This window comes from Thermomyces dupontii (genome assembly GCF_041956625.1).
Source record: "Thermomyces dupontii strain NRRL 2155 unplaced genomic scaffold VTN31scaffold_8, whole genome shotgun sequence".
Classification (NCBI taxonomy): Eukaryota; Fungi; Ascomycota; class Eurotiomycetes; order Eurotiales; family Trichocomaceae; genus Thermomyces; species Thermomyces dupontii.
Window position 1 is genome coordinate 965,881 of NW_027192314.1, and position 25,143 is coordinate 991,023.

Sequence of the window (25,143 nt, forward strand, 5' to 3'; positions counted from 1 at the left end):
TACCGTAGTCAGCGACACCCCCTAACCTAGGTACTAAGGTATCTTTCCCTACACCCGTTTCAAGTTCTTGCTTTCTTCACCCCCTGTCACCGGTGCAAACTGGCAAATCTACCTGACATTTCTCTTTGATTCTTCCAATTCTCCCTTTCAGTGTCTGTCAGCACTTCACAGCCTTCAACCGGCCCCATACTCCAACCGACTACCCTGTTCTTAATCTGTTACTCTTCCTTCGTTGGTCACACCGTTCGTGAATTGGCTGTCGTGTCGTCAAGTAGTACTACTAATCCGTTCCTCTGCTTAAATTGTTCAAGATGGCTCCTCAAGGACAAGATGAGATGTTCTGCTCCAAATGCGGAAAGACCTGGGCTGTTGACGAATTCGAGGTGAACCAGAAAGGCAACAGAAACAAGACTTGCAAACGTCATTGCCAGAAGCGTTCTATGGAGCTTGAGTTTGACGACTGGGAGGACTTCGTTGTGTGATTAAAAATTGGAATAGACCAGGAGGAAACCAAACGAGTTGTCTGCCTCGATGTCGTGGACGTATTTCTTATGATTCACAGGGTCAACACAAGGCATTGAGTGCCAGCTACAGATTCAGCTTGGATGTTCTACCGATAAGATTTGGGTCAATAAGTGTACCGCTCAAAGGAGGCGATTCTTATCGCAGTACGTGTGATTCTGAGAAATCCCAACTAAATGCCGCCATGCGGGAGCTGTCGACTATCATCTGGAAAGAGGGAAGATTTCCGATGAGACTCAACTATCATCGTCATCTTCACCGTCGAAAGGCGGTCGGATCGGTAGAGCGAGCCCATAATTCTCACTGGCTCCTCAGAATACCAGTTGGTGAACAGGTAGGCCCACAATCGGTACTATCCTCAGGCCTTGCACCATGTATGAGTCTCATCGGAATTCTTCCCTCTTTCCAGATGACTGCCGGGCTTGACACATCCAAATCTATTGGCACGCACTGACTACATGAAGTGAGAGAATCTGAGAGAATGTTGGTTGGAAGTGCTCACTTGCATAGCAAAAGCAGGACATAGTTCGGTAGACAGCTGACATGATCAAATTTGAACTCCTGACGTTCGAGATACTTTCTGACCGGGAGGTACACGTACTCTCTTCCGTTTCACTGAGGAACCTCTTGATTTGGAGCTCAGATTGACAATCCAGCACCCATGTTTGAGAGGTATGAAATTCTATTTAAAGGGTCCACGCAAATGCCGCGCCTCAACCAGACTGAACCAGTTATCGATGATGTACCTTAATTAGTTTTTGCCTATTCATATGCGATGATATGCACTATCTTCTTGCGTTCGAACAAGTCGAGGCAACCTACCAGCTCGGATATCTAGACATTGGTGACATGATTGTCCATGTCCTCCCAACGCGGAATGGAGGCACGGTAGCTCCCTTTAATGGCGATTGCCGCGGATAATAGTATTCATTCGTTCAAACTGCCGAGAATTCCATCTCAGCTCAGGACTCTCGGTATCAGTAACATCCTGATTGGCGGCTGCCTCGGCTCCTTCGATGAAATGCTCGTTCCATGCACCCCCAGTCGTTGGGAGCGACGAGTTTCATGATGTCCACCGTCTTGATGAGATTGCGTGTTCTGTTTTGACAGTACTCTCGAAAGTGACCGGGGATGGAAGATCCGACAGTTATGAGCTCGGACTGCTGAATCATCACAGCTTCCCCTGACTTGATCTTTGAGGACCATCTGGTCATTTCCAGCGAGGCAGGGAAAGTTGGGAATGATTTAGCAAGCCGGGCTCACAACTGTCGGATACCTATCACCTGTGACCTTTGGAATTATCCTCCTCTCAAAACACGGCACAAACGATACCGTGTACAGTATTTTCGGATATCGTGAAACTCGTTGTTCCCGAATATGACTGAAAGGGCGAGACGAATGATTTGTCATAGAGGCCACGGAGGAATTCCCTAGGCTATGCGAACAGAGGCACTGGTCTTGCTGCACGTTTGGAATGACAACCCGGGCTGGAGGACAATTCGATCGATACGCATTCTGAGCTCTTGGGCAGAACTGGCTCGCAAGGAACCTGATCGCTCTGAGTGGGTGAACTGAATGTGAGTATGATGATATCATCCGACGGACATCATTCTGCAGAGATCGAAACCTCAAGATTAGACCCAAAGCAGATTTGCTGACGAGCACTCGTGCAGAATTCCATGTCTTCCAGGATGGCCCAAGAGTTTTGCAGTTAATCGGTGCTAGGTTTCATAGCCATAGTATCCATCGTTATCTCAAAGCAGATTTGTATCTACCATCCGAGCAGCATTGATCAGGTTATCAGCATGTTAGTACTCTGTATGAGGAGTCTCGATCTCTGGCGCAGTGTTTCTGGTTGATCCGGGCGTCGACAGAGATGACCAAGGCACATTCTTGTGCGGGACTTTCATCCCTTTAAAGAATTTCACCTACGAGTCTGTTTTCTGCTTCCAGAACGACCGTTTGTCTTTTCCATTGGGTGGCGCAGTCTGTTTCACTCGGCAGTTTCTCACTTTCTCCAAATAAATGCGCCTGTATCAGCCACAGAGCATGAGGCTGGTCAGGTACCTGCTATCGAGCGTTCGAGACTTTATCGACCTACCGAGGCATGTGTCTACTGTAGTATTCAGTCCAATGGAGAAAAAGGGATGGTGAGCATTGGCTGTACCTAGACTACAGTATATACGGAGTACTCGTACGCAAAAGTTGACCTCGTGGTTGATGGAGATGCAGAGAGGTCTGATGTCACAGAGCTGGAACTGCCAGGGACTCCCGCAAATCCGCGCATTTTGTCAGCCTCGGGCAGCGCATGATGCCAAGATTCAAAATGATTCGCCTTCCTGATTGGCTCAATTGCACAATTGGCAAATTGCACAAATGCACATGCATTTCCGCAGCTGAAAATCTGGCTAAGTGCTGTGATTGGCTCGAACGCGATCAGCAGGAGCAAGGGAGCTGATCGTTGATTGGCTGGGTACCTGAAATTGACCAACGAACTCTGCCAGTGGAGACGGGCCTAAGTCGGGAACCAATCTGGAAGATCTCTCCAGCCGGTCCAATCACATCTTTCCGACCGATGGTTCGTGGGCTTCTCCCTGAAGCCACGCACCGCAGGACGCTTGTGGCCATGCACTCCTCTGACCAAACCAGCACAGCGAGAGCCAATCTGTTGCAGCCACGCACTGGGTCGAGATTGCCACGGACGGGCGGTCATTAACTAACGTTACTCGGATGTGTTGGCTTGGGTTCAATTGTTTAGTAGAAGTTTAGCCCTGGGAGTTGGGGACTCTCCGAGTCTCCCCCTGGCTGCGGTGCGGTGGCCCCTGAACCTTGGCCGGACTCCTTTTCACTCCCTGAATTCTGGCCCTTCTCCTTCTGTTGTTCTCTCCTCTTTAACCTGCTTCCGACCCCAGACGCTCCTTTTGTACGTTTGCTTCCCAGTCGCTCGTTTATATTCGGTCGCTGCTGCTTGCTTCGGAACGTCAAGGGCCATTTGGAGGTGTGATACAGCGTTTTGTAGGTACGTCTCTTGGTGCATGCCGGTTGAACCCCATGGCAAGGATCCCCTCCGGGGATGGTTGATGGCCTGGCCATTGTGCTACACGGACGGGAGATCATCCATCGAGGACCAACACCGATCATCTTTGACTCACAACAAGTTGGGTGGGGGTGCAGATTGTAACTGATCAACCCAGATAGATCGTCAAAACACCATGAAGCTCAGTATTGCCGTCGCGCTCGCCGCGGCAGGATCCCTCGTGGCCGCGGACGCCCACCGACATGGCCACCGCCATGTGAAGCGCAATGTCGTGACCACGGTCGTCCCGGGTCCGACGGAGACGCACTATGTTCTCGATGGCACCCCGATTTCCGAGAAGGAGGCATGCGAAGGCGTCAAGAACGGCGACCTCCTGTGGGCCGATGGTGTGGCTCCTTCCGGTGCTTGCCAACCGAAGCCGAAGCCGAAGCCCACAACTTCGCTTCCCGTCAAGGCTGGTCTGTTCGCGGAGCAGAGCTCTTCCACCCAGGAGCAGCCCAAGCCGACTAAGTCGTCGTCTTCTTCTTCCTCCGATGTCAAGGGCCTGACGGCTCCCTTCCCGGATGGCGAGATCTCGTGCGATGACTTCCCCTCTGACTATGGTGCGGTGCGCCTGGACCACTTCGGCCTGGGTGGCTGGATTGGCATTCAGAAGTTGACCATGGCCGGCAACTCTGTTTCCCGGATCGACACTGGTATCAAGGGCGACAGGTGCGGAGATGGCCCCAATGAGCTCTGCTCCTACGCCTGCCCGCCGGGCTACGGCAAGTGCCAGTGGCCTGAGTACCAGGGCGCCAATGGCGAGTCCGTTGGTGGACTCCTCTGCAAGAATGGCAAGCTGTACAAGACCAACTCCGCTTGCGACACCCTGTGTGTCAAGGGTATCAGGGCTCTGACCGTCAAGAATACCCTGTCCGATGTTGTGTCCGTCTGCCAGACCGATTATCCTGGTACGTTCCCTCCACATGACTCCTTTTCTGAGGCTGTAGTCTAACTCTGTGCAGGTACCGAGTCTGAGAACGTCCCGACGGAGGTGGGACCTGGCCAAGTGAAGGAGCTGTTCAACCCCGATGCCGCCACCTACTACAAGTGGAAGGGCAGCGACACCTCGGCTCAGTACTACATCAACCCGGCTGGCTATGACTACCAGACCGCCTGCCAGTGGGGTGATTCTAGCCACGACTATGGCAACTGGGCTCCGATGAACCTGGGTCTGGGCTACAAGGACGGCGCCACCTGGGCTTCGATCTTCCCCAACAAGCCGACCACGGACAAGAAGCTTGCCTTCAATGTCAAGTTCACTGGCTCGATCAGCCAGAAGTGCTACTATGAGAACGGCAAATACTACTCTGACTCGGGAGTCAGCGAGGATGGCTGCACTGTACGTTTTTCTAATTCACCCTAAAAGCATGAAGGAGATGGTACTGACAACGAGCGTAGGTCATGATTCCGGACGGCGAGGAGGCTCAGGTCGTTTTCTACTAAGGGTATCCACACCTCTTCTGGAAATGACGTTCCGAGCGTTCTTCTCCGAGTCCTGTACATTTTGTTATTGGAGTTGATACAATGCCTGAGGCATAAATTGGCTCCTTATCTTATACCATTTTTGCATATGGTTCTCTTCGCTTGTATTTATCGTGAATATCAGCCGTTCTTGACGCAGTGTGACTTGGGAGTTTGGTTTTTTTGGCAATTTTTTGAGATTGCTCTGTCCAAGTATTTGCTTGCCTGATGCAGTAATCACAATGATTATTGTAATCTATTCCAGAAAAAGCAACTGTACGAGCCCAACTGGTTCTCGGAGGATTCTTCTTGGCTCTTGGTAGAAAGGCTTGGCATTGCATAGGCACGTGACACGCGACGCGCGCGAACTGTTTGGACGGATTCTGCGGGATCCCATTGGCCCGTCGTGGCTCTCGACGCACTCCTCGCCATCCTCAGAGCATCTATCGCTGACGATGACAGGACGTGGTTGGAGGTGCATCTACCCTTTGCATTCCATTGCAGTAGTGTGAATTGGTCCCTGCAGATCGACATTGCCCGCCCCTGCGCGCGAGTCGGCCGTCTCCAGTCGCGCCAGGCGCAGTGGATCTGGCTAAACGCGTCTCGGGTGGACAAGGCGTGAAGCCGTCTAGGGCGAGATTTCATCTATCCCGAAAAGTTTCGCGTATTCTTCCTGCTCACCACGCGAGGTACGCTCCCAATTTTTTTTTTTCTTTCCTGAGGGTTTCCCAACCGCGTGAGTTTGCCCTTGCCGTCCCCAGACTACCTTTCATCACTTGGCCTTTGCCCTGCTCACGCGTCTGTACCCTATATCTCGTCTCCTTCATGTCTCCTTCATGTCCCCTTTGCCTTGAGCCCTTGCACAAGCACGCGATTTTTCACGTAAATCGTGAGAACGAAACTGACTCGAAGGGCTTCTCCCGTGAACAGTGAAAGGGAAGTCGGACTCGAATCGCCATGGAGTCCTCTCCCTCGCGGGACCCGTCCAGTGCCCTGCCTGCCGCGGGCGTAAAGCGTCCGGCCACGTTACTGCCGGCCTTTGAGCCTCTGAGCTCATCGCCGTCGCTGCCCCGTCCGTCCAAGCGCGTAGCACGCGATGGCGGAGACTATCCCACGCCGATGCCCACGTCCTCGACGCATTTCATGTCGTCCTCGCCGCCGCGGGTGTCCTTTGGTCGGCCCGCGTCCCAACAGAAGCGTCCTGGGTCGATGGCCTCGGAACGCGTTCCGCTGTCGAATGTCCCAACACTGATGCTGCCCGAGTCAGGCGAGCCGATCTTGATGGGCCGGTCCAGCGCGTCGTGCCACCACCAACTCTCAACAAGCCGGCTCATCTCGCGTGTCCACGTGAAAGCGATCTATAAGCCCTCCAACAATCCGTTCGATCGAGACCGCGTCGAGATCCTGTGCATGGGCTGGAATGGCATTCGAGTCTCTTGCCAAGGGAAGACGTATGACCTGGGCAAAGGAAAGACCTTCACGTCGGAGATTCGAGATGCGGACATCATGATCGATGTGCAGGACGCGCGTGTGCTTGTTCAGTGGCCCCGTCGGGACCGAAGAGACTCGGACTCCAGCGAGTCGGATCCAGCCTGGGATGAGAGCTCGCCGCGCCGCAACTCGCCGTCGATGCGTCGTCTGGGTAGCCCGCTGCGAGATCGGCACCCTCTGATATCGCCCGTGTCACCGTCGCCGGCTGGGCGCCCCGTCCTCCCCTCGTCCTCGGCTCAGCTCACTCCCAGTCGTTCACACAATCCAATTGTGGTGTACGAGGATCAGCAGTCCCCGACGCGTGGCCAGGACACGCAGGGCAACACGTCGACTTCCACCCAACCTCTCCAGTCCTCCACGCAGGGCGAAACCCACTCTCGTCCATCTAGCTCTGCTCTGCGGGCACCTTCCCAGCAATCCGATGAAGATTTCTCAGATCATGACGAGGAAAATGACCCCATCGTCCACTCGTTTGGCCCGTACGGTGCCAATCTCCTTCCTTGGATGGCCTCTATCAAGACAGACGATTCCCCGGCCCGTGTTGCTCGTACTCGTGCGGAGCCCGCCTCATCGACTGGCACTCCAGCTCCGCCTGTGGAATCCAAACAGCCGACTGCTGGCGTCAACAACAAGACTGAGGAATCGAAGATGGACGCCGATGGTCCCCAGAAGCAGGAGGACGAGAGACAATCGATTATTGAACGGATCCAAAACCATGCCGTCAATCAACTTGCCTTCTCTCGCTTGTCGTCAACCCCTCTTTCCACGATTGTGAACAACCTACCAGCCGAGCTCTGGAAAAATGAGAGCAATCCTGCCGCCCGGTTCACCAAGGCGGAGATCCAGAGCCTTCTGGGACAGGTGAAATGCATCGGCGAGGTTAGGCGTCAGGGCAAGGACGCGGCCGGCAAGCCTCTTGAGAGCGAGTTCTACTATATCGCAGACCATGACGAAGATGAGATGCGGCGTCAGGCTGTCGTCAACGATCTTCGCAAACCAGGCTTGCGAAACTGCCGAAAGCAACACAAGGTAAGAGCTCTCCGCTCTTCATTTGTTGTCCCTGATGCAGGGTGGATGAGATGATTGACTCGTGCTTGCAGCAATACTTCTGGCGCAAACCGAAATAAATAATAGGGCGCAAAAGTCATTATGCCCAATCTCCGAGTGATGATGACGACACTGGACTGGAAAGAATTGGAACAACGAAGGGACCTCGACCGGTCAGACCTCGCTCCATGGTGTACATTCTTGTCTATAGTTTTGATATGTTCGATCCCCGACATAGCATTGCGCCGGCGTTAATGTTTTCTGAGGATGGGATGGATTGATGTGCGAATGGTGAGATTTGATGACACGGGCCCGTTGACGGGGCCATCCTGACCGTACCATGTCCCTCAGCGTTTGTTCTTCCCTTATATACGTCGTCTTACATCGTGTCTGTGTGGCATTCTTCTTTTTTCTTGAGTTGTCGCTCTCCATGTGATCGATGTATGATTAGCGATGTCCCCCAGAAAAGTACTTAACTAGCAGTTCCGATGACTATCCGCGAGTATATTAATCTACCCATACCTACTACGTGATTCAAATGTGACAGATCATATCGGCGATGCTCAAGCTTAGGTGAAATTGAGGGAGCAAAGTCGCTCATGGATCGCATGTGTATAGTTTCTGCCTGAGGCATTCGAAGGCGTGGCGACCGGATCTGAACATTGAAAGCGGCACGTAAAACCGCCTTCCAACACCTCAAATCCAGCATCAAGTCGGCAAGGAAAAAAAGACAAAAAAAGGCCGAAGAGTAAAAAGAGAAAAGGGAGGGAAACTCACCCTGGACAACATCACCTCGCCTTTTTTCTTAATGTTTCCCTGTCCGGCCATCAATGTGGCGCACGGCTTATGTGTGGTATTTCCTCTCTGTCTCTCTTGGCGGCCCTTGACTCGATTTCGATATATGAGAAACGACGGCGTTGAACAATGGACCACAAGAAGAAGCGTATGTTTTTTTCTAATTTGGAGGGTTTTTGTGCCGGAGAAACTAACTTTTGGGGGGTTTATAGGGGAGCTCTGTGGTCTCAATGAGCGGGCTTGGTCTGGTGATAAGAGTATGCGATGGCCTTTTTTTTTCTGTGCGTCTGGAGAGATCATGGTCAAAGACGGCTGACCATGTTCGTAGGTGTCTTCACCGTGAATGCCTCCCTCGATTCCTCTCTGAAGAAGAATACCGCCTTTATCAAGCGACTGCGAACCGGAATCACTTCCTCCGCCCTCCCCACGTTCCTTTCTGATATCCGTACCCTGTCCCTGCACAAGTACCTATCGGAGATTATTTCGGCATGCTACGAGGGTCTCTGCAAGCTCAAGTCGCCCGGTGAGGTGGCGGCTGGCGTCGAGATTGTCAGCGCGCTGCACCAACGCTTCGGTCCGGATGAGTTCACGAAGCAGATTGGATGGCTGCTGGGCCGCGGGCTGAGCTCGCCGGATAAGTCGCAGCTCAAGACCGTCAGTCAGGAGGTTCGCGAGCGGGAGGAAAGGGAACGTCTGTCTCGACATCGCGTGCTTCTCAAGGTCGTCACGGAGCTCTGGCTCGTCGGCGTGTTGAGGACCCTGGATGATATCGAGAAGCCGGATGACGTGGGCGCGAAGTCGAGAGATGGAGCGGCCGGAAAGACCGGAGAGGTATTGTCCAGGTCGCGCCAGGCGGCAACGGCCAAGGCCGATCAAGATCGGGAGACGGATCCGTTCCCGCTGGAGGTGCTGAAGGATTTGCTTGGGTATGACCGGGAGCACGTGAATCTGCCGCTGGCGGTGATCTTCGTGAAGTCGTTTAGCTGGGATATCCTCGGTGTGAAGCCGGCTGAGGAAGGGCGTAAGACGGTGAATGCTGAAGGCGGGACAACACCGGACACAGCAACAGCAGCGTCTACGGCGGCGGAAGGAGACACCGAGGCGGATCGTAGTACTGTGCCAGAGGAGGAAGAAACACCCGTCACACCGGAAAAATTGCGTCAGCGTTTCAGGAGCGTATTGACACGCTACCTGGAAGATGTCAAGGCGCACGTCGTGCGCGACCACGAGGCGCTCATCAAACAGAGCCGGCGCAATGCCGAGGCATATGTCAGGAGCGGTGAAATCTTTGAAGACCGGCAGGCGAACTTTGAGAAGCAATCCAAAGCGCACGAGAAGCTGGTTGCTAACTGCCAGGTTCTCTGCGACATTTTGGGCGTGGAGATGCCGAACCTGGCGGAGAAAGAGTCTGCTGATACAGCTTCGGGTGGAGGTATTGGTCTGGTCAAGACCACCGAGTATCTGAGAGGCCAGGGTGAAGGTCCGGGCATTTGGGAAGACGAGGAGGAGCGACGATTCTATGAGAATCTGGTCGACCTCAAGGGCAAGGTTCCGGCTGTGCTTCTGGAGGATGGGAAGAAGAAGAAAAAGGCCGAGGGCGAGGATGCGGCGAAACAAGACAAGGAGTCCTCAGAAGACGCTGCTCAAAAGACGGGTACAGAGACGGAAGCGGAAGACCCGTCGGCTTCGGTGGTGAACAAGTCGGTCGGCGCGCAGGTGGACGCGCTCCTTGTCCGACTCCCCGAATTGCAGACGAAAGCCCAGGTCGATCAATTGGCGCTGGACTTTTGCTTCCTCAACTCCAAGGCCTCTCGTAATCGGCTGATCAAGGCTCTTCAGGATGTTCCCAAGGGTCGCACGGACCTGCTGCCGTTTTATGCGCGCCTTGTTGCGACACTAGGCCAGTATATGGCTGATATCCCGCAGAACTTGATCAGCTATCTTGACGAGGAGTTCCGGAGCCTCCAACGCCGCAAGCAAAAGGACTTCCTGGGCCAGGTTCGCATGATCAACATCCGGTATCTGGCCGAGTTGACCAAGTTTGGTGTCGTGCCTGAGCATGTCATCTTCCACTGCCTCAAGGTGTGCTTGGATGACTTTTCGCGCACCAACATCGAAATCATGGCCAATTTGCTGGAGAACTGCGGTCGGTATCTGCTGCGCAATCCGGAGACTTCTCCGCGGATGACGTCGTTTTTGGAGGTTCTGAACCGGAAGAAGTCGACCACGCATCTGGGGCAGCAGGAGCGCATGCTTGTGGAGAACGCTGTCTATTATGTCGACCCTCCTGAGCGGCCCGCCATCCAGCAAAAGGAGCGTTCGCCGATGGAGCTGTACATCCGGAAGCTGATCTATCAAGATCTGAACAAGCGCAACTACACCAAGATTCTGAAGACGATTCGCCGGCTTCACTGGGAGGAGCAAGAGGTAGGTCTTTTCTTCCTGTCTTTGGGGCTTGTGCTAATGAAACCAGGTCGTCGACGTTTTGGAACGCGTGTTTAGCAGACCACACAAGGTCAAATACGGCAATATCCACCTCCTGGCGATCTTGATGAGTGCTCTGTACCGATACCACCAGAGCTTCGCAATCGCCGTCGTGGACAACCTGCTTGAGTCGATCACTCTGGGCCTGGAGCAGAACGACTTCAAGTTCAATCAGCGACGGGTGGCTGAGGTGAAGTATCTTGGGGAGCTGTACAATTACAAGATGATCGATTCGCCGGTGATTTTCGACGCGCTCTATCGGATTGTGACGTTTGGACATGGTATGTTTGATCATCATCTCCACTAGGTGTTGGGGCCTGATGCTAACCAGGGTAGAAAACGGGACGCCGACGCCGGGCAAGATTACTCCGCTGGATCCGCCGGACGATTTCTTCCGTATTCGTCTGGTGTGCACAATTCTCGATACATGCGGGATGTGCTTTGACCGCGGCTCGGCCAAGAAGAAGCTCGACTTTTTCCTGACCTTCTTCCAGGTAGCGATCCCAGAGCTGGAATGGGTAACATGTCACAGCTAACGGACCCAGTATTACATCTGGACAAAGGATGCACTTCCAATGGATATCGAGTTTCTCATTCAGGATACCTACAACGTGTTACGACCGCAATGGAAGCTCGCCTCCGACCTCGAAGAAGCGGGGCGATTGTTTAGCGAGGCGGTTGCGCAGAACTACCAAAAGGCGCTGCAAGATGGCGACAAGGCCATGGAACCTGACGAGGAGGATGTGGAGAGCGTCGCGTCTGATAACGACAACATGGACGAGGGTTTAGAAGACGACGTGCCGGAGGCCGAGGAGTCGACTACGGAGGAAGAAGTACGTGTTAAAGCCCTCTTCCCTTCATTTTTTGTCTGAATGCTAACTGCGATAGCCATCACCTGACAACGAGGAGGATCACAATGTCGAGTCCGAGGAAGAGCAGATCTTTGTGACTCGCCAGGAAGAGGAGCGCGATCCCGAAGCAGAGGCCGAATTCGACCGCGCATTCGAGAAAATGGTCGCGGAGAGTCTGGAGTCTCGTCGGTTCGAGCGCAAGACGATGTTTGATGTTCCTCTGCCGATGCGACCGCGCCAGCCGGCGACAACAACAACAACAACAACAACAACAACAACCACAGACGACGGTGGCGAGGGCCAGAATCAAAAGAGCAACACGATGGCCTTTAGCCTAATGACGAGAAAGGGCAACCGGCAGCAGACGCGCACGATCGAGCTGCCGTCCGACTCCAGTCTGGCCGTCGCCATGCGCACACAGCAGCAAGCGGACCGGGAGGAGCAGCAGCGGATTAAGAACCTTGTCCTCAACTACGACCATCTCGTCGATGATGACAATAACGATGGTATGTTTTCCCATCCACTTCTCTCTGGAATGCTGATATGCTGAATTATTTCGGAAAAAAAAAGGTCTCGAGAAACGGTCGCCGAACCGCGACGTCAAGATGGACAAGTCGAGTAACACGCGCTCTGGGTTCCGGGCGCGCCGCTTGCAGTTAAGTGATGTGGACTGGTGATGGATGATTTTTTTTTATGACCCGTGTGATTACAATGTTCCCTCCGTACGTCCGTTCCATCCGGTCATTCCTCGGCGAGGCATCCTATCCATTCATGGAGCCCGGGGAATATGTCGGTGGAGCAAGCCATGACGAGCCAGAGCAGGCTGGCAGCAGCGTATGGTCTTGGGAAGCATATCTTCGAGGTCCCTTTGCAAGAACCATACCAACACAGGTTGAAACGGGACCCGAGGATAGGGTTAGGATCCATGCCCTCGACCTCGGCATGTCATGTATCGACTACGTATGGACTACGGACTATCATGAAACCATTAGATGAACATGAGAAATGAAACCGTTGACGCTATATGGAACATATAGTACACGAGTAGTGGACAAGTGGAGCGCACGGGGATGATCTATCCATCTATTTATAATTTTTCCCTTGCCCAAGCTCATCCTGTCCATCATGATGTATATATGCCGCTGACTAGAGAAGGGGAAGAGAGATCGTGACGGGTTCACGCTTTGTTCGACTCATTGGGCGTGGGTTCGGGAGCAGTAGACTCGGCGGCCGGAGACGCGCGTATCGATTCTTCCGTCGTGGAAGAAGAAGAGGGCTGATCTGCGGGGACCGAAGTCGAAATCGAAGCCGAAGCCGGAGCGGACTCGGTGGCAGCGGTGGCATCGGTGGCGAGGGGAGCATCCGACTGAGCCTGCGACTGCGCCTCAGCCTGTTTCTGTCGATCTGCCTCGGCGATCTGCTGCGTGAGTTGCTCATCCACCTCCTCGTCGTCCTCGAGTTGCGAGCCGTAAACGTCCGGGTGCTGCCGGAAGCAATCTTGCATGGCCCTATGACAAATCAGCAATCCTATGATTCCCCGAAAAAAAAGAAAAAAAAATGTGAAGGACAAGGCGACGAACTTGAATTTATCAATGCAGTCCATCCCCTTGGGCTCCTCCTTCGAGTACACAAAGCAGCTAAACGCCGCGCGGAACTCTTCACCGCATGGCCCGTAGGCCATCCCGCCTAGGCAGGGGCAGTCCCAGTTGATCTCGCCGGTTTCTGGGTTAAAGGCAGCTTGGGACTCGTCATGGTCTTGTAGTCGGGCGTCGGGTTGAGGTTCGTCGTCTTCTTCCACGGTGGGGGTGGCCGATGGGGGGAGAAGAGAAACTTTTTCCTTAACCGTGAGCAATCTCCGTCGCCTTCTTTTTCTTCCATGAATGAAATTTTGTTACGTACACGATGGCTCCTCGGCAAAAACGGTGCTCGTGTTGTAGTAGTATACCGCGGCACCAGCTAGACCCAGTCGCACGAGGAGATTCTTCCAGCTTCGCGACTTCTGCGCCGGCGGCGCCGTGCTTAGCAATCGTCGCGCAATTGCTGCTTGTTGTAGTGGTGAGGATCCGGCTCCGATGCTGGGGCTAGGGCGAACGGATGCTCCGCGGAGGAGCAGAGTTGCTCGCGCGCGCGCTCCTCGCGAGAACATGGCAATCGAAATGGGATTCGGAAGGACCGACAATCGAAATGAAACGGCGACGCCAAACTCCGAGAAATTAAAACGAGAGAAAGAAAGTTAGAGAGGCTGTCAATCAGCCTAGACTCGCAGCTCCAGAAGAAAAGTGAAGTGATTTTTCATCATCGCCGAACGGCACGGAACGGACCAAACTGAAGGTGATTGATTGGGTTTAGCGTGTTATTCAGCGGGTTATCCGTAACTAGGTTATGAGAAGTTATCCGGTCATGTAACCTACTCGTACTCTGTAGTCTGTACTCCTAGGTTCAACTGCTCTTGTACCAGCTGTATCTGCATCTACAGGCCATTGTGTTACGGTGATTGCGATATGGACTGGGTTCCTACGCAGTTCTTTCGCGCAGACTCTGCGCCGACGTCTCCCTATGCGATCTTGGTCCTCAATCAGCCTATTAATGAGATCGCATTCGATGCTATCCGAAGTCATGGTCCGCTTGCCCCCCCACCTCCATCCATCATGTACGAGCACCATTGATGTCTAACACCAATGCAGCAAGCTACATTCTCTGCGCCGACGGCGGCGCAAATAGATATTACGAATTAATGAAGAGTCGGGGGCGAGAAAACATAGATGTGCGTCCAACAGATCCGCTCAATCAACCAAGACCATTCATCAATCAAACCTGCTAAGCTAAAAGAGATCCTCGCTGTCTCCAGTTGCCATCCGCGATCCTGGGGGACTTAGATTCTCTGCTCCCGTCCGTCCGACAGCATTACGCCGCGCACAATGTGCCGATTCTCTTCGACGATGATCAGGACACGGCCGATTTTACCAAATGCCTGAAGTTCCTCCGCGCGCATGCGGGGGCGATTGCCCGCGGCGAGCAACCGCCGCCGCATCGTGTTGCAGCCCCAGGACGAGACCTCTACATTCCGTCAAAGGAGTCGCTATCTTCGGATTCCTCGGCGCTTGATGTCCTCGCCATGGGTGGCCTAGGCGGTAGGGTCGACCAGGCGTTCTCCCAGATCCATCATCTGTACTATTTCCTCAACGAACCCTCGTCTTCCTCTGGAAACCGGATCAATCTCTTCCTCATCTCTGAGGAGAGCATATCGTTTGTGCTCCCGCCGGGTGACCACACCATCCGCACGCCGCACACATGCCGTTCCGATCTTCATCGCAACCCTACCTCCGAGGAGCGCCATCGCTTCCTCCTCGCCGAAAACGTCGGCATAATCCCGCTCCACGGCCGCACGGCGCTCACCCTCCGCGGCTTTGAATGGGATGTTACCGACTGGGAGTCTGAGATTGGAGGCCAACTGAGCACGAGTAATCATATTCGTGCGGACTCGGTCTACGTGTCCTCGTTGCAGAGTCCCGTGCTGTTCACCGTCGAGTTGGCGGAGAGGTTCAAGAAGGGTCGGCCGCATTGAATGGGGATGACTTGCTTTTGAGATGAATCAATCGTTTTTGTCACATACTTGCAACCAATCCATCCCAGTAACCCAAGAAGGTTCGCAAGAACCACTCAGGGAGCAGTGTAAGAAGGGATATCATTACAACAACGGAGTGAGCAAGCCTTGGAACCAATATCAACGCCTGCCACGATGAACATACAACGTCGTGCCCAGTCTATATATGTGCCAGACACGTCCAAGAAGAAGAAAAAAAGAAACTAACCACACCATCCATCCATCCATCCATCCAGACCAAGACATTCATCCAAAACACAAAACCATCCTGAAGAATAGTAAACAGAAACAACACAAAACAACAGTCAACAATCGTGAATCGACAGCTATACCCTTCGTCATAGTGTTTGCTGCACATCGTTCCTCATCCGCATCTCACCATTTTCACCAGCCATTAAGTTACTTCTTCAAAACAGCGTCGTACAAGCTGGCAATCACGCCAATCACGGCCAGGGTAATAATTCCCGGCCATTGTCCCGGAATGGCCGTGTTCACCTTGTCCACGGTGAAATGGCTGAACACGTCCCAGAAGGTGAAATGCTTGGCGTACACCAGGTACGCCACCAGCGACTTGGCGATGTTGTACACCAGCGGGTCGAATATAGGAGCTGCCGCGATCGCCGCCGTGGAGCGCCGCGTGCCGTACGAGTGGCTCACTTGCGCCCGGTGGCTCAGGTTGATAAAATAGGCAACCGTCAGCGGGATGGCCAGGGAGGTCAGAGCCCACAAGATGACCGGCGCCCAGAACGCGCCCGTGAGCAGGACAAACAGGTCGGGAACCTTGATGGCAAACTCCGGCGTGCGCAGCGCGCCGACGGCCGGGACCGTCGCAACGTACCGCAGAGGCACCAGCTCGTACGCCAGACCCAGCACCTCGACGGAGATGATGATCAGCGCAATGGCCTTGATGCTGCTCAGCGTCTCGCGCAGGACGTCCGACCGCTCCGACACGCCGGACTTGTTCCAGGCCTTGGACAAGTTGCGGCGCACTTGCGCGGTTTGTCGGTCGACAGCGCTGGCGATCACGGCCGGCGACGGAGGCAGCGAGCTGGCGATTGAGAGTGGCGAACGAGCCGGAGTTTGCGTCGCCGCCGCGTTACTGGACGACGGGGTCTGAGTTTGGGTTCGAGTCTGAGTCTTGTCCTGCTGTTCATCCTCGCTGTTGAAGTCAGCATCTAGTTCCTGACTGCGTGATGACGCGTCGCGTCCGAGAGAAGGGAGCGCTTATGTACCTCTCAGGTTCGTTGGTCCTGCTGCGACGCACCGGCCGCTTGGTTTCTTCCGGAGAAACATCCCTCTTGGGCTCCTTCTTAACCGGCGACGAGACGCGCGCCGGCTGGGAAAGACGACGGTAATAATCCGCCAAGCGTTTGTCTCCCGAGAAGATGGCTCTGTTCTCGCGCAAATGCGCATCCAGCGCGGTCTCGAGATCAGACTTTTTCAAATCTTCATACCTGTTTGCATCGACAATTGTTAGCGATTCTCGTAGCATATCCGAGTTTCATTCAGATGCGACTTCGAATCATACCCCTTCAGATCGGAAATCTCAGCCAGGGTGGTCAATTCGGACTTGCGCAAGCTGCGCAAATAAGGCATCGTCGAAGACATGGTGTATTAATGATCGCGTGAGCCACGCGACTGCAGCGAACACAATATATCTAATAGAATACACAAACACCGCGAGGGTGGACGCGAGCACGAGGGAAGGAGAGGGAAGATGCGCTCGTGGGGAAAAGCGATCGGCCAAGCGGGTTTTGTTTACTTTTCGCCGCGCTTGCTTCATCTTGGCGTGTTCTCATAACATAGGTACAGTAACATCAGTCTGAGTCATCAGATTGATTACTAAGCGTCACGTGCTGGATGCGGAAACCGCCGACTTGTCGAGACGAAAAGCTACGAAAAGTTACGGAGAGCGAGACCAGGTAAGGCAGTATTGTATTCTTCTATCTATGGTACAGATCTATATACTACAAACGCCGACGTAACCCCTACCATGCCGCTAGGATTCATGGACCAAATGCAACCCAAACAATGTACAGAGCGCCGAGCAGAGTCTTTGAAATACGACTATCACTCCTGTCGAGCCTGGAAGGCCTCAAGCTGCTTGAGAAGGTACTGGTACAGAACCAGCATTATGCCGCTTTGCACACTGGTCCAGACGGCGCGTGGCCCAACGCCACGGAACCAGCCAACAAGGCCTTCCGTTTGGTAGATCATGCGGAGGCCGGTAACCACGGATGAAGTATGGAGTAATGGCGCACCGGAAGGGACAGTCGAGGTGGATGGCGAGGAGGTCGAGATAGGTCGGGTGTGGGTTTTGGACGTTGAGGGTGGAGACGTGGGAGAGGATTGGCGCCTTGTCTCCGAGGGTGAGGGTTCCAATGGCGATGATGAAGATGTAGAGGCGCTTGGATTTTGTTGAGGATTTTGCTGAGTCTGGATCCGCGTCTTGACCACGTCCAGTGGACAGGTCAATACGCCCGCCATGCCTCCAGCCGTTGTCGCCGTCAGGATTTCCAGGCCGAGGCCGATATCTCTTGAGCCCACCCACTTCTTGGCCCAGCTCTGCTCTTGTTCGTAAAAAGCAAACTGGAGTGCCGAGAACGGCAGATCTCGAAATATTGTGGCTTTGTAGCCATAGAACATTGCCCCTACCCCCTCTTGTCGGAGGATTGTCCGGAACGCATCCAGCGTGGATCGATAATTATACCCGGATTTGAAGTAGGGATTGTTATATCGGCCCTGAAGTTGGAGCCGAGTTTTCAGCACTTCTGACGGCACGTAGATAATTGAGGCCGCAAGGTCCGCGATGAAGCCTGTACACCGTCAGACCCTGACTTCTGTCCGCAACAACAAACAACTTGAACTCACCGCTTGTCAAATAGGAGACACTCGGAACGATGCCTGCATCGATCATATGCCTCTTTGTGTATTCGTAGGTCCCAAAGAAAATGACCGTGCCGGGAAATGACCCCAGCAGGGCAGGTGTCACGCCGCTGTACAGACCTTTTCGGATTCCCTCTTGTCGCCAAATGGTCAAATAGGTATGGGACATGGTCGTATACTTGGGCGGCATGTGCGGGTCGCCCTGCTGCCGTGTCTTGACCGTGTCGAGGGAGTGCATGAGCATGTCGCCGCAGGTGCCTCCGGTACCACCGGCCAGCATGGCCTGATCAAGATATCAGCTTAGACAAACGTCGAGCGAGTCAACCGGAGCAACAAAGATCCATAGATAGGGCAAAGGAAAACCAAGAATTCAAAACACAGAAGACGAGAGCGTCGTCAGAACTAGCCCACATACATGAAGATAAGGCGGTCTGTGTTCCTCTTCCTGATCTCTCTCGACTCCCATGCTTCCCGCAACCTGCATGGCGAATGCGGCTGGATTTGACACGCCATCTTGTGGTACGGACGATGATAATTGCGCGGATCGGTCTGAGGCACGGAAGGCCCGGGGATCGGCGTAGAGATTTGTCGACGTGGAGTCAATGCTCATTGCCAGTACGAGTGGGATGCCCTATCGGGCACACGACCAAGCAGTGGTCGGGTCGGAAGCGTTTTTCGCGAGCGAGTCCAACAATTCTCGGCTGCCTGGATAGAATGTGCCACCGCTGGACACCGGTTTTCGACAGTTTCGAGACGACAGGTTCATAAACAGTACAAGCAAAGGAAACGATTGTGAACAAACATAATTGAAATTGAAAAACAGTCTATCGTCAATTAGTCTGTCCTCGGTGGACTTTGATCAATCACTCCGGACTCCGGAGCCCTTGGAGCAGAAATTTGGCGATGAATCCGACTGCTCGTCGTCCAATCGGAACACTCGGTGTCTCCGAAGTCACGTGGGTTAGGTAATTCGATCGACCATCAACCCTAACCCTAGGAATTGATTTGCCCGTTACTCGTTTGTTGAGCATCTCACTCAGAATCGAGACTTCGAGAGTAATTGGCGGACTCTTGTGTATTACCAATGACAAAATTTGATGTGATCATTGCGTTAGAGCACCTATGCTGAGTTATACCTACTTTTCATAGCGACTAGTTCAGTCATCGAAAGCGAAGTCATCGCAGCCTTAATGGCATTGAACATAGTAAAAGTATACGAGGCCCAGTACTCGTATTGACCAAATCATCCAATAGATCACAACTAGAGCTGCTGGAGATCGCCTTCGTGCTCAACTCTGTCTGCGAAAGCAACCTCAATGGATAACTAGTACTGAAGAAATTGATAGCACTGCACGTTGTTGAATGTTGAATACTACCTATGTTATAGCGTACTAAGTTGTCGCTCTTCAATCGGCATTCGAACGGACAGACGACTAAGATCATTCCTCGGGCAGAAGTATCCAAAATCCAAGCTGCCGGGATTTTCTCCAATGATTAGTAGTAACTATGCAACGAGAAATTGGGATCGTCAGCCCCTGTTGAACAGTGCGCCTTGTAAGAGACAGAGATGACAGAACAGAGAACTCGATACTCTATGCAAAAATGCAACAGAACAGCCATGGATTCACACATCAACTGGACAAGCGTCTTGGTTCTAGGGGAGCTGCTCAAGATAATTCTCTTCAGCACCAACAGCCTGGAGATCAGTTTTGACGTCAGCACCATTCTCCATCAGCAGGTGCACGATCTCCGGGCTTCCACCCCTACGAGCAGCCTCGAGAGCAGTACCGTATTTGCCACCTTGTGCGTTAACATTAGCGCCGTTCTCTAACAGCAGCAGCGCCACCTCGAAGTGGCCTCCAAAACAACTAAGCGGCTTGAAGCGCATTACTCATAGACTCATACAGTACCTATAGTTGGTGGCTCGGTGCGTGGACATAAGGCAAGACCCGGTGACAATACGAGCATTACAAGCGCAAAACACTTTTGCTCGTTTTGTCACGTAGGTACTGGAAGGTGGCAGTCATGCAGTCTAATGCAATCGATGATGGGTGTCATACATCCATAGTACTATTCATGAGTAGCCTACTTCGGGACGCATGATGACAACCCCGGAAGGAGGTGCACGTGACACTCTACGTCCCTCTACTTTGTTGCTGCAGTCCGTCGTACGAGTCCGAGTTTTGTAAGGTAGTACTTCGTACTTTTCTTGCAAATGCGAACAGGATGCCCTCATACTGTAGAGGTAGGCCGTTGCTGTGGCATTGCGAAGCTCCAACTCTTCGACGAGTTACCCCGACTGCCGCCTCATCGGCCTCGTGGGGGAACAAGCAACACAATCCTTAAGCGAATATCAGAGTTGGTAAGCAAAGTCCGCAGTTGACAGACCAAATCAACGGCAAAATCATATGATGAATGATGTAGATGCAGTAGACGTCAATTCATTAGTAGATTCTTCCACAACCACTGACAACTTTGAGCTAGTGTTCACAGAACCTAGGCAGCTCTATGTAGCTTTCTCCTGCCACCCTGAGTTTCTGAACCACACCGGACTCCCAAGACCCAAATTAAATGACAGCACTGCCGCGCCATCCTGTATTAATCGACAGCCTTATTGCGCCTTACGTCCCTGGCGCGATGGTTTGATTTGTTGCGATAGTCGAGTAACCGTGAAACGGCACGAGGTCAAGTACCATTCCAATCCGACGCAAGACAGAAAGTTTGTTTGCATGCTGGGCAGTGTGCATGTCTCCGAGACGCCCCGGCACCGTATGCGGCCAGCAAGCAACTAGGACAATTACTGAGGCTTCTTTCCCGGCGAAGCGGCAGCCGGCATGTAGCGCCGGGCATCCGTCGAGTCGTAGGCCTGACGCACCAAGCCCTTAAATCCCTCCCAAGCCTGGCGCAACTGGGGCGGAGTGCTCTGGTGGGAGATGACGGTATCGATGCGCGCCGTCGCATGCGCCACGGCTTTCCGGACAAAGGGGCTCGTGGCGTACCGGGAGCGGAAGAACAGCGAATAGATACTAAGCAAGATCCAGCTGCCCCGGGAGAAGGTAAGCGCAGACAGCACGAGGCGGACGAGAATGGCCAACTCCAGCGAGCCAACCAGTTCCATGCCATAGTCATAGTACTCCCGGACGAACCGGCCAAGTTTATCGGCCAGCGGCGACTGTCTCCCCGAACGAGAGGGGTCACCGGGCTGCAAGGTGGGCAGCAGGGTGGTGCGGGTGTAAGTGGCTACGTGGAAGACCGAGTACACGCCGAACGGGAACAGGGCCATGCTAACTTGGCGAGAGTACAGCCATACAAGAGCCAAGGCTGACCGGCAGTAACCTGTGCATCAGCATGCCACCAGTCCACACGATTGTGAAATAGGAGGACGCGTCCTACCGAGATACCGCACGTTCTCATCGCTCAACAGCTTGGCAACGATCTGAAGCGGGGTGCCGCTCAATTTGCCGTAGACAAAGTGCTGTCTGTGGACAACGATGCCGTAGGTGAAAGCGGCCATGAGGAAACCCAGACGATAGGCGATCATTGCCGGACGGGAGTAGTAGTTGAAGAACATATAGGACAGCGAGTAACGGAAGACAGACAGAAGGAGGACCACATGGCTATCATCGCATCATCAGTATTGCTACTCCCCAAATGAAATCGTGATCATCGGAATCCGAGCCGTGGAAATATCTTTTGGTGGATCGAGGGCAGGTTTGCAATGACGACTCATGGACAGTCACGTACCCTACAAACCAGGCAAATCTATCATTCCATCGTCAGTATGCACAAGTTTGTTTCTCGAGGAAGATGGACCTTTCAGAACGTACTGCAACGTCTGAGCCAGCGCCTTGAGCCTCTCACTCAGAGGCAGATGGGCCGCGGGCGGGGGAGCCATTATGTTCACGGACAGCAGGGACGTCAGAGCAATGAGAGGCTTGTCAATGCTTTGTTCCGTACAAGAACTCGAGCAAGACAAAGGACAATCTGTCAGTAAGCACGACCGGGGTGGCTGGCACTTGTGATTGCGAACACACCGGTTTGTGGACTCTCGCTGCCATTGGTCCGCAGCATCGCTGAAGTCATCATTATCCGCTAGATTATGTAAGCATCTGAAACCGGTCCTGGTGGTCGGTACTTACAACAGTTGACAGTTGACAGTGAAGTACAGAGAGCATTACCGCATTCGTACAACGATGACTCGATAGCCATTTCGAATAGTGTACGGAGTAGATAGATTGGAACCTGTATGACTTCTCGCTTCCGGCGTAGTGGAAACAGTCAACCTAGCACTTGTAATGACAGGTTGATGTACGGAGTAAGTTAGCATGCATTGAAGTAACTAGAGCCACCAAGATACAGAATCCTTGGAGAACCATTGCTAAAGGCTACAAGTTCTACAAGCTACAAAGGACAGTCAAGACACGACCAAATAGCAGTTAGACAATATACTATTGCGGACACAGCAGAAAAGAGAGAGAGGCACGACGACACGACACAAGCAAGGTATAACATGGGCCAAAAGATACATGACAAGAAAGGAAAGATAGAATGATGGAACGATGGGCAGAAAACGAGGGAATCTGGTGCCATCGAGCCATCTCCGTCAGGAATTGAGACCGAGACCCCCCCCCCCCCAGCGCAATGTAAACACCAGCTGTGTTCTTCCCGTCAACCCCGTATTAATAACCTGTCTTCCTTTTTTGGGCTGTTCCCTTTTTTTCTCGTCGGTCGGCCCGCCACAAACTCGCAAGTCATTACCAGGAAATAAAAAGAAAAAAAAGTAAACGCGAGAGATCAAAACGAAAGAGAGAGGAAACAATATAGAAACAAAGAGAGGAAACCACACTCAAGTGGCTGACGAACGCAAGGCGACTGTAATAGGAGAGGTCGACCAGCAAAAACAAACACGCACAAGGAACCAGGGAGGTCGTCGCAGTCTAAGGTTTAGGAGGCATGCACATGGGCTCGGCAAGCAGGCTGCTAACGCAGGGAGAACGGCTTCCGCTTGCTCTTTTCTTCGAGCGGCCGTCCACTCTCGAGGCGGGCCTTCTTTTCCTCCAGCTCTTGTCTCTGCCGCTCTAGTTGTTCCTTCATCTCGCGGTGACGAGCGTACAACTCGTCCTCGCTCTGCTTCAACTTGCTCTCCTTCTCGCGCACCTTCTGCTCGAAGACCGCCTTCATTTCGGCCTCCATCTTGGCGAGCTTCTGCTCGTGCAGGGCGCGCTCCTCCTCCTGCTTGACCGCCGGGTTGATCTCCTTGAACACACTCGGGTCCTGCGCAACACCCATCTGGGTGAGCTTCTCCGATCGGTAGTTCTCGTACAGGACGTTGTTAGTGTGCTCTTTGAGTTCCTCCATGTGCGTGCGGATCAGCATCTGGCGGAGCTTGACAAAGTCGCAGTGCTCCTCGTTGTCGACCTCGATGACGCCCCACGGGTAGGCGCGGCCGCGGACTTTGCGGCCGTCCGGTGTGGTGACCTCGGTATTGGCACCAACGACGGCGAACGGTACCTTGGACATGATCTCCTGGTTCTCCGCAATGGTCTCCTCATCGTCGAGTTCGTAGCGAGGACCCTCAAAGATTTGGATGGAGTGGTATTGGATGTCGGCGAGAATCTACGAATACGTTAGTATCCTGTCTTGTTTTGAACTCTAATCGGAGACGGACTCTCTGCTTGAACTGCGCAACTTCCTCATCGGTCAAGGTGTCTGCCTTGGCGATGACGGGAATCAGGTTGACCTTGGTGTGCAGACGGCGCATGACTTCAATGTCCAGGGGCTTCAGCGAGTGCCCTGTGGGCTGGATGAAGTATACGCAGGCATGGACGCGGTTGTCCACGATGTTCTGGCGGTTGACCCGGTTCTCAGCCTCCAGGTAGGCGTCAAAGCGCTGTTCAATGTTCTCGACGATTGGTCGCCACGAGTCGTCATTGTTGACAAAGTCACCAAATCCGGGAGTGTCGACGACGGTCAAGCGGAGACGAACGCCGTTCTCCTCGATATCCGCGCTGATCGATTGGATCGACACCGTCTTGGGGATGATGTCGTGGCTGGGGCTCTTGCGCTCCTTGGGCGGGTAGAGGGAAGTGTTGAACAGGGTGTTGATCAAGGTGGACTTCCCGAGCCCGGATTCACCTGCGAGAGGGCCGGCGGTTGAGCGGATCGGTTCGCCAAGGCTGACTGGGAGGCGGAAACTTACCGACAACCATCACATTAAAGTTGAAGCCCTTGCGCACGCTCTTGCGATGCCACTGGTTGGGCAGGTTGGCGAACCCGACGTAGCCGGTCAACTTCCGGCGGACGACGTTGCGCATATCTGTGGCGGCTTGGGCGACGGCCTTGGGGTCCTTGGAGCTCACGGTTTGCGCATTCCCTTGGGCGCCCATGGGATTGCTTCGCTCAACAAAGGGCGAGGCAGGCTTGTTCGACGAAGCGGAGACGGGGCTCGCCTTGTCGGCTGGCGCCGTGGCGGAGCCATTGGCGGTGGCAGCTAAGCCCCAGTCAGCATACGGGACATCATCCATGTCGACAAGGCGGCTCGAAAGAAGACTGGGAGAAGGCAAGATGGCAGCCATGGTTGTCAGGAGAGAGTGCCGGGAAAGCAGCCAGAATGATTCAGCGCGGAATCATCAACCGAGCGCTTTGTCCGCGATCCGCAATCCGGTGGAGTAGGATGCAGCGGGTAATGATTGGTACGGGTATACCACGGGCTCTGAACTCTCCAACCACGGGCCGGACGCTTCTTGCCTCGACCGCGTTGAAAACCGCAACCACGAACGCCGGGGCAGAGCAAGCTTACCCATTGTATCAATCAGGGGACGGGATTAACGAACGAATGTCGGTGGGGGAAAGAACAAAAAGGAAACGAAAAAAGGAAAAAAAAGTCGTAGATCGAATCTTCTGGTCAAGGGGGAGTGTTAGTT

General features: G+C 53.5%; 10 protein-coding genes across 10 annotated transcripts; 4 read left to right on the top strand and 6 right to left on the bottom strand.

Annotated features, from left to right (window-relative positions):
- Positions 1–3,734: 3,734 nt before the first annotated feature.
- Positions 3,735–5,044, top strand: VTN31DRAFT_7149 (uncharacterized protein; the record flags this gene model as incomplete). Its single annotated transcript, XM_069407838.1, has 3 exons — positions 3,735–4,509; positions 4,564–4,940; positions 5,000–5,044. The coding sequence occupies 3 exons, from the start codon at positions 3,735–3,737 to the stop codon at positions 5,042–5,044; spliced, it is 1,197 nt and encodes a 398-aa protein (XP_069258452.1).
- Positions 5,045–6,019: 975 nt separating this feature from the next.
- VTN31DRAFT_7150 (uncharacterized protein) lies at positions 6,020–7,680 on the top strand (the record flags this gene model as incomplete). The annotated part of the gene is made up of 2 exons (XM_069407840.1): positions 6,020–7,582; positions 7,654–7,680. 2 exons carry the CDS (start codon positions 6,020–6,022, stop codon positions 7,678–7,680), a joined length of 1,590 nt encoding a protein of 529 aa, XP_069258453.1.
- Positions 7,681–8,524: 844 nt separating this feature from the next.
- On the top strand, positions 8,525–12,407 carry VTN31DRAFT_7151 (uncharacterized protein; the record flags this gene model as incomplete). The annotated part of the gene is made up of 8 exons (XM_069407841.1): positions 8,525–8,543; positions 8,608–8,652; positions 8,724–10,822; positions 10,869–11,160; positions 11,216–11,373; positions 11,425–11,712; positions 11,768–12,236; positions 12,301–12,407. The coding sequence occupies 8 exons, from the start codon at positions 8,525–8,527 to the stop codon at positions 12,405–12,407; spliced, it is 3,477 nt and encodes a 1,158-aa protein (XP_069258454.1).
- A 500-nt stretch (positions 12,408–12,907) lies between these two features.
- Positions 12,908–13,876, bottom strand: VTN31DRAFT_7152 (uncharacterized protein; the record flags this gene model as incomplete). The annotated part of the gene is made up of 3 exons (XM_069407842.1): positions 12,908–13,238; positions 13,311–13,560; positions 13,630–13,876. 3 exons carry the CDS (start codon positions 13,874–13,876, stop codon positions 12,908–12,910), a joined length of 828 nt encoding a protein of 275 aa, XP_069258455.1.
- A 355-nt stretch (positions 13,877–14,231) lies between these two features.
- Positions 14,232–15,295, top strand: VTN31DRAFT_7153 (uncharacterized protein; the record flags this gene model as incomplete). Its single annotated transcript, XM_069407843.1, has 3 exons — positions 14,232–14,349; positions 14,415–14,494; positions 14,579–15,295. The coding sequence occupies 3 exons, from the start codon at positions 14,232–14,234 to the stop codon at positions 15,293–15,295; spliced, it is 915 nt and encodes a 304-aa protein (XP_069258456.1).
- A 438-nt stretch (positions 15,296–15,733) lies between these two features.
- VTN31DRAFT_7154 (uncharacterized protein) lies at positions 15,734–16,942 on the bottom strand (the record flags this gene model as incomplete). Its single annotated transcript, XM_069407844.1, has 3 exons — positions 15,734–16,493; positions 16,567–16,788; positions 16,863–16,942. The coding sequence occupies 3 exons, from the start codon at positions 16,940–16,942 to the stop codon at positions 15,734–15,736; spliced, it is 1,062 nt and encodes a 353-aa protein (XP_069258457.1).
- A 462-nt stretch (positions 16,943–17,404) lies between these two features.
- On the bottom strand, positions 17,405–18,830 carry VTN31DRAFT_7155 (uncharacterized protein; the record flags this gene model as incomplete). The annotated part of the gene is made up of 3 exons (XM_069407845.1): positions 17,405–18,150; positions 18,206–18,503; positions 18,636–18,830. 3 exons carry the CDS (start codon positions 18,828–18,830, stop codon positions 17,405–17,407), a joined length of 1,239 nt encoding a protein of 412 aa, XP_069258458.1.
- A 1,044-nt stretch (positions 18,831–19,874) lies between these two features.
- Positions 19,875–20,159, bottom strand: VTN31DRAFT_7156 (uncharacterized protein; the record flags this gene model as incomplete). The annotated part of the gene is made up of 2 exons (XM_069407846.1): positions 19,875–20,088; positions 20,131–20,159. 2 exons carry the CDS (start codon positions 20,157–20,159, stop codon positions 19,875–19,877), a joined length of 243 nt encoding a protein of 80 aa, XP_069258459.1.
- An 858-nt stretch (positions 20,160–21,017) lies between these two features.
- VTN31DRAFT_7157 (uncharacterized protein) lies at positions 21,018–22,115 on the bottom strand (the record flags this gene model as incomplete). The annotated part of the gene is made up of 4 exons (XM_069407847.1): positions 21,018–21,541; positions 21,614–21,837; positions 21,965–21,982; positions 22,048–22,115. 4 exons carry the CDS (start codon positions 22,113–22,115, stop codon positions 21,018–21,020), a joined length of 834 nt encoding a protein of 277 aa, XP_069258460.1.
- A 1,085-nt stretch (positions 22,116–23,200) lies between these two features.
- Positions 23,201–25,023, bottom strand: VTN31DRAFT_7158 (uncharacterized protein; the record flags this gene model as incomplete). Its single annotated transcript, XM_069407848.1, has 4 exons — positions 23,201–23,836; positions 23,889–24,355; positions 24,420–24,710; positions 25,020–25,023. The coding sequence occupies 4 exons, from the start codon at positions 25,021–25,023 to the stop codon at positions 23,201–23,203; spliced, it is 1,398 nt and encodes a 465-aa protein (XP_069258461.1).
- Between the last annotated feature and the right edge of the window lie 120 nt (positions 25,024–25,143).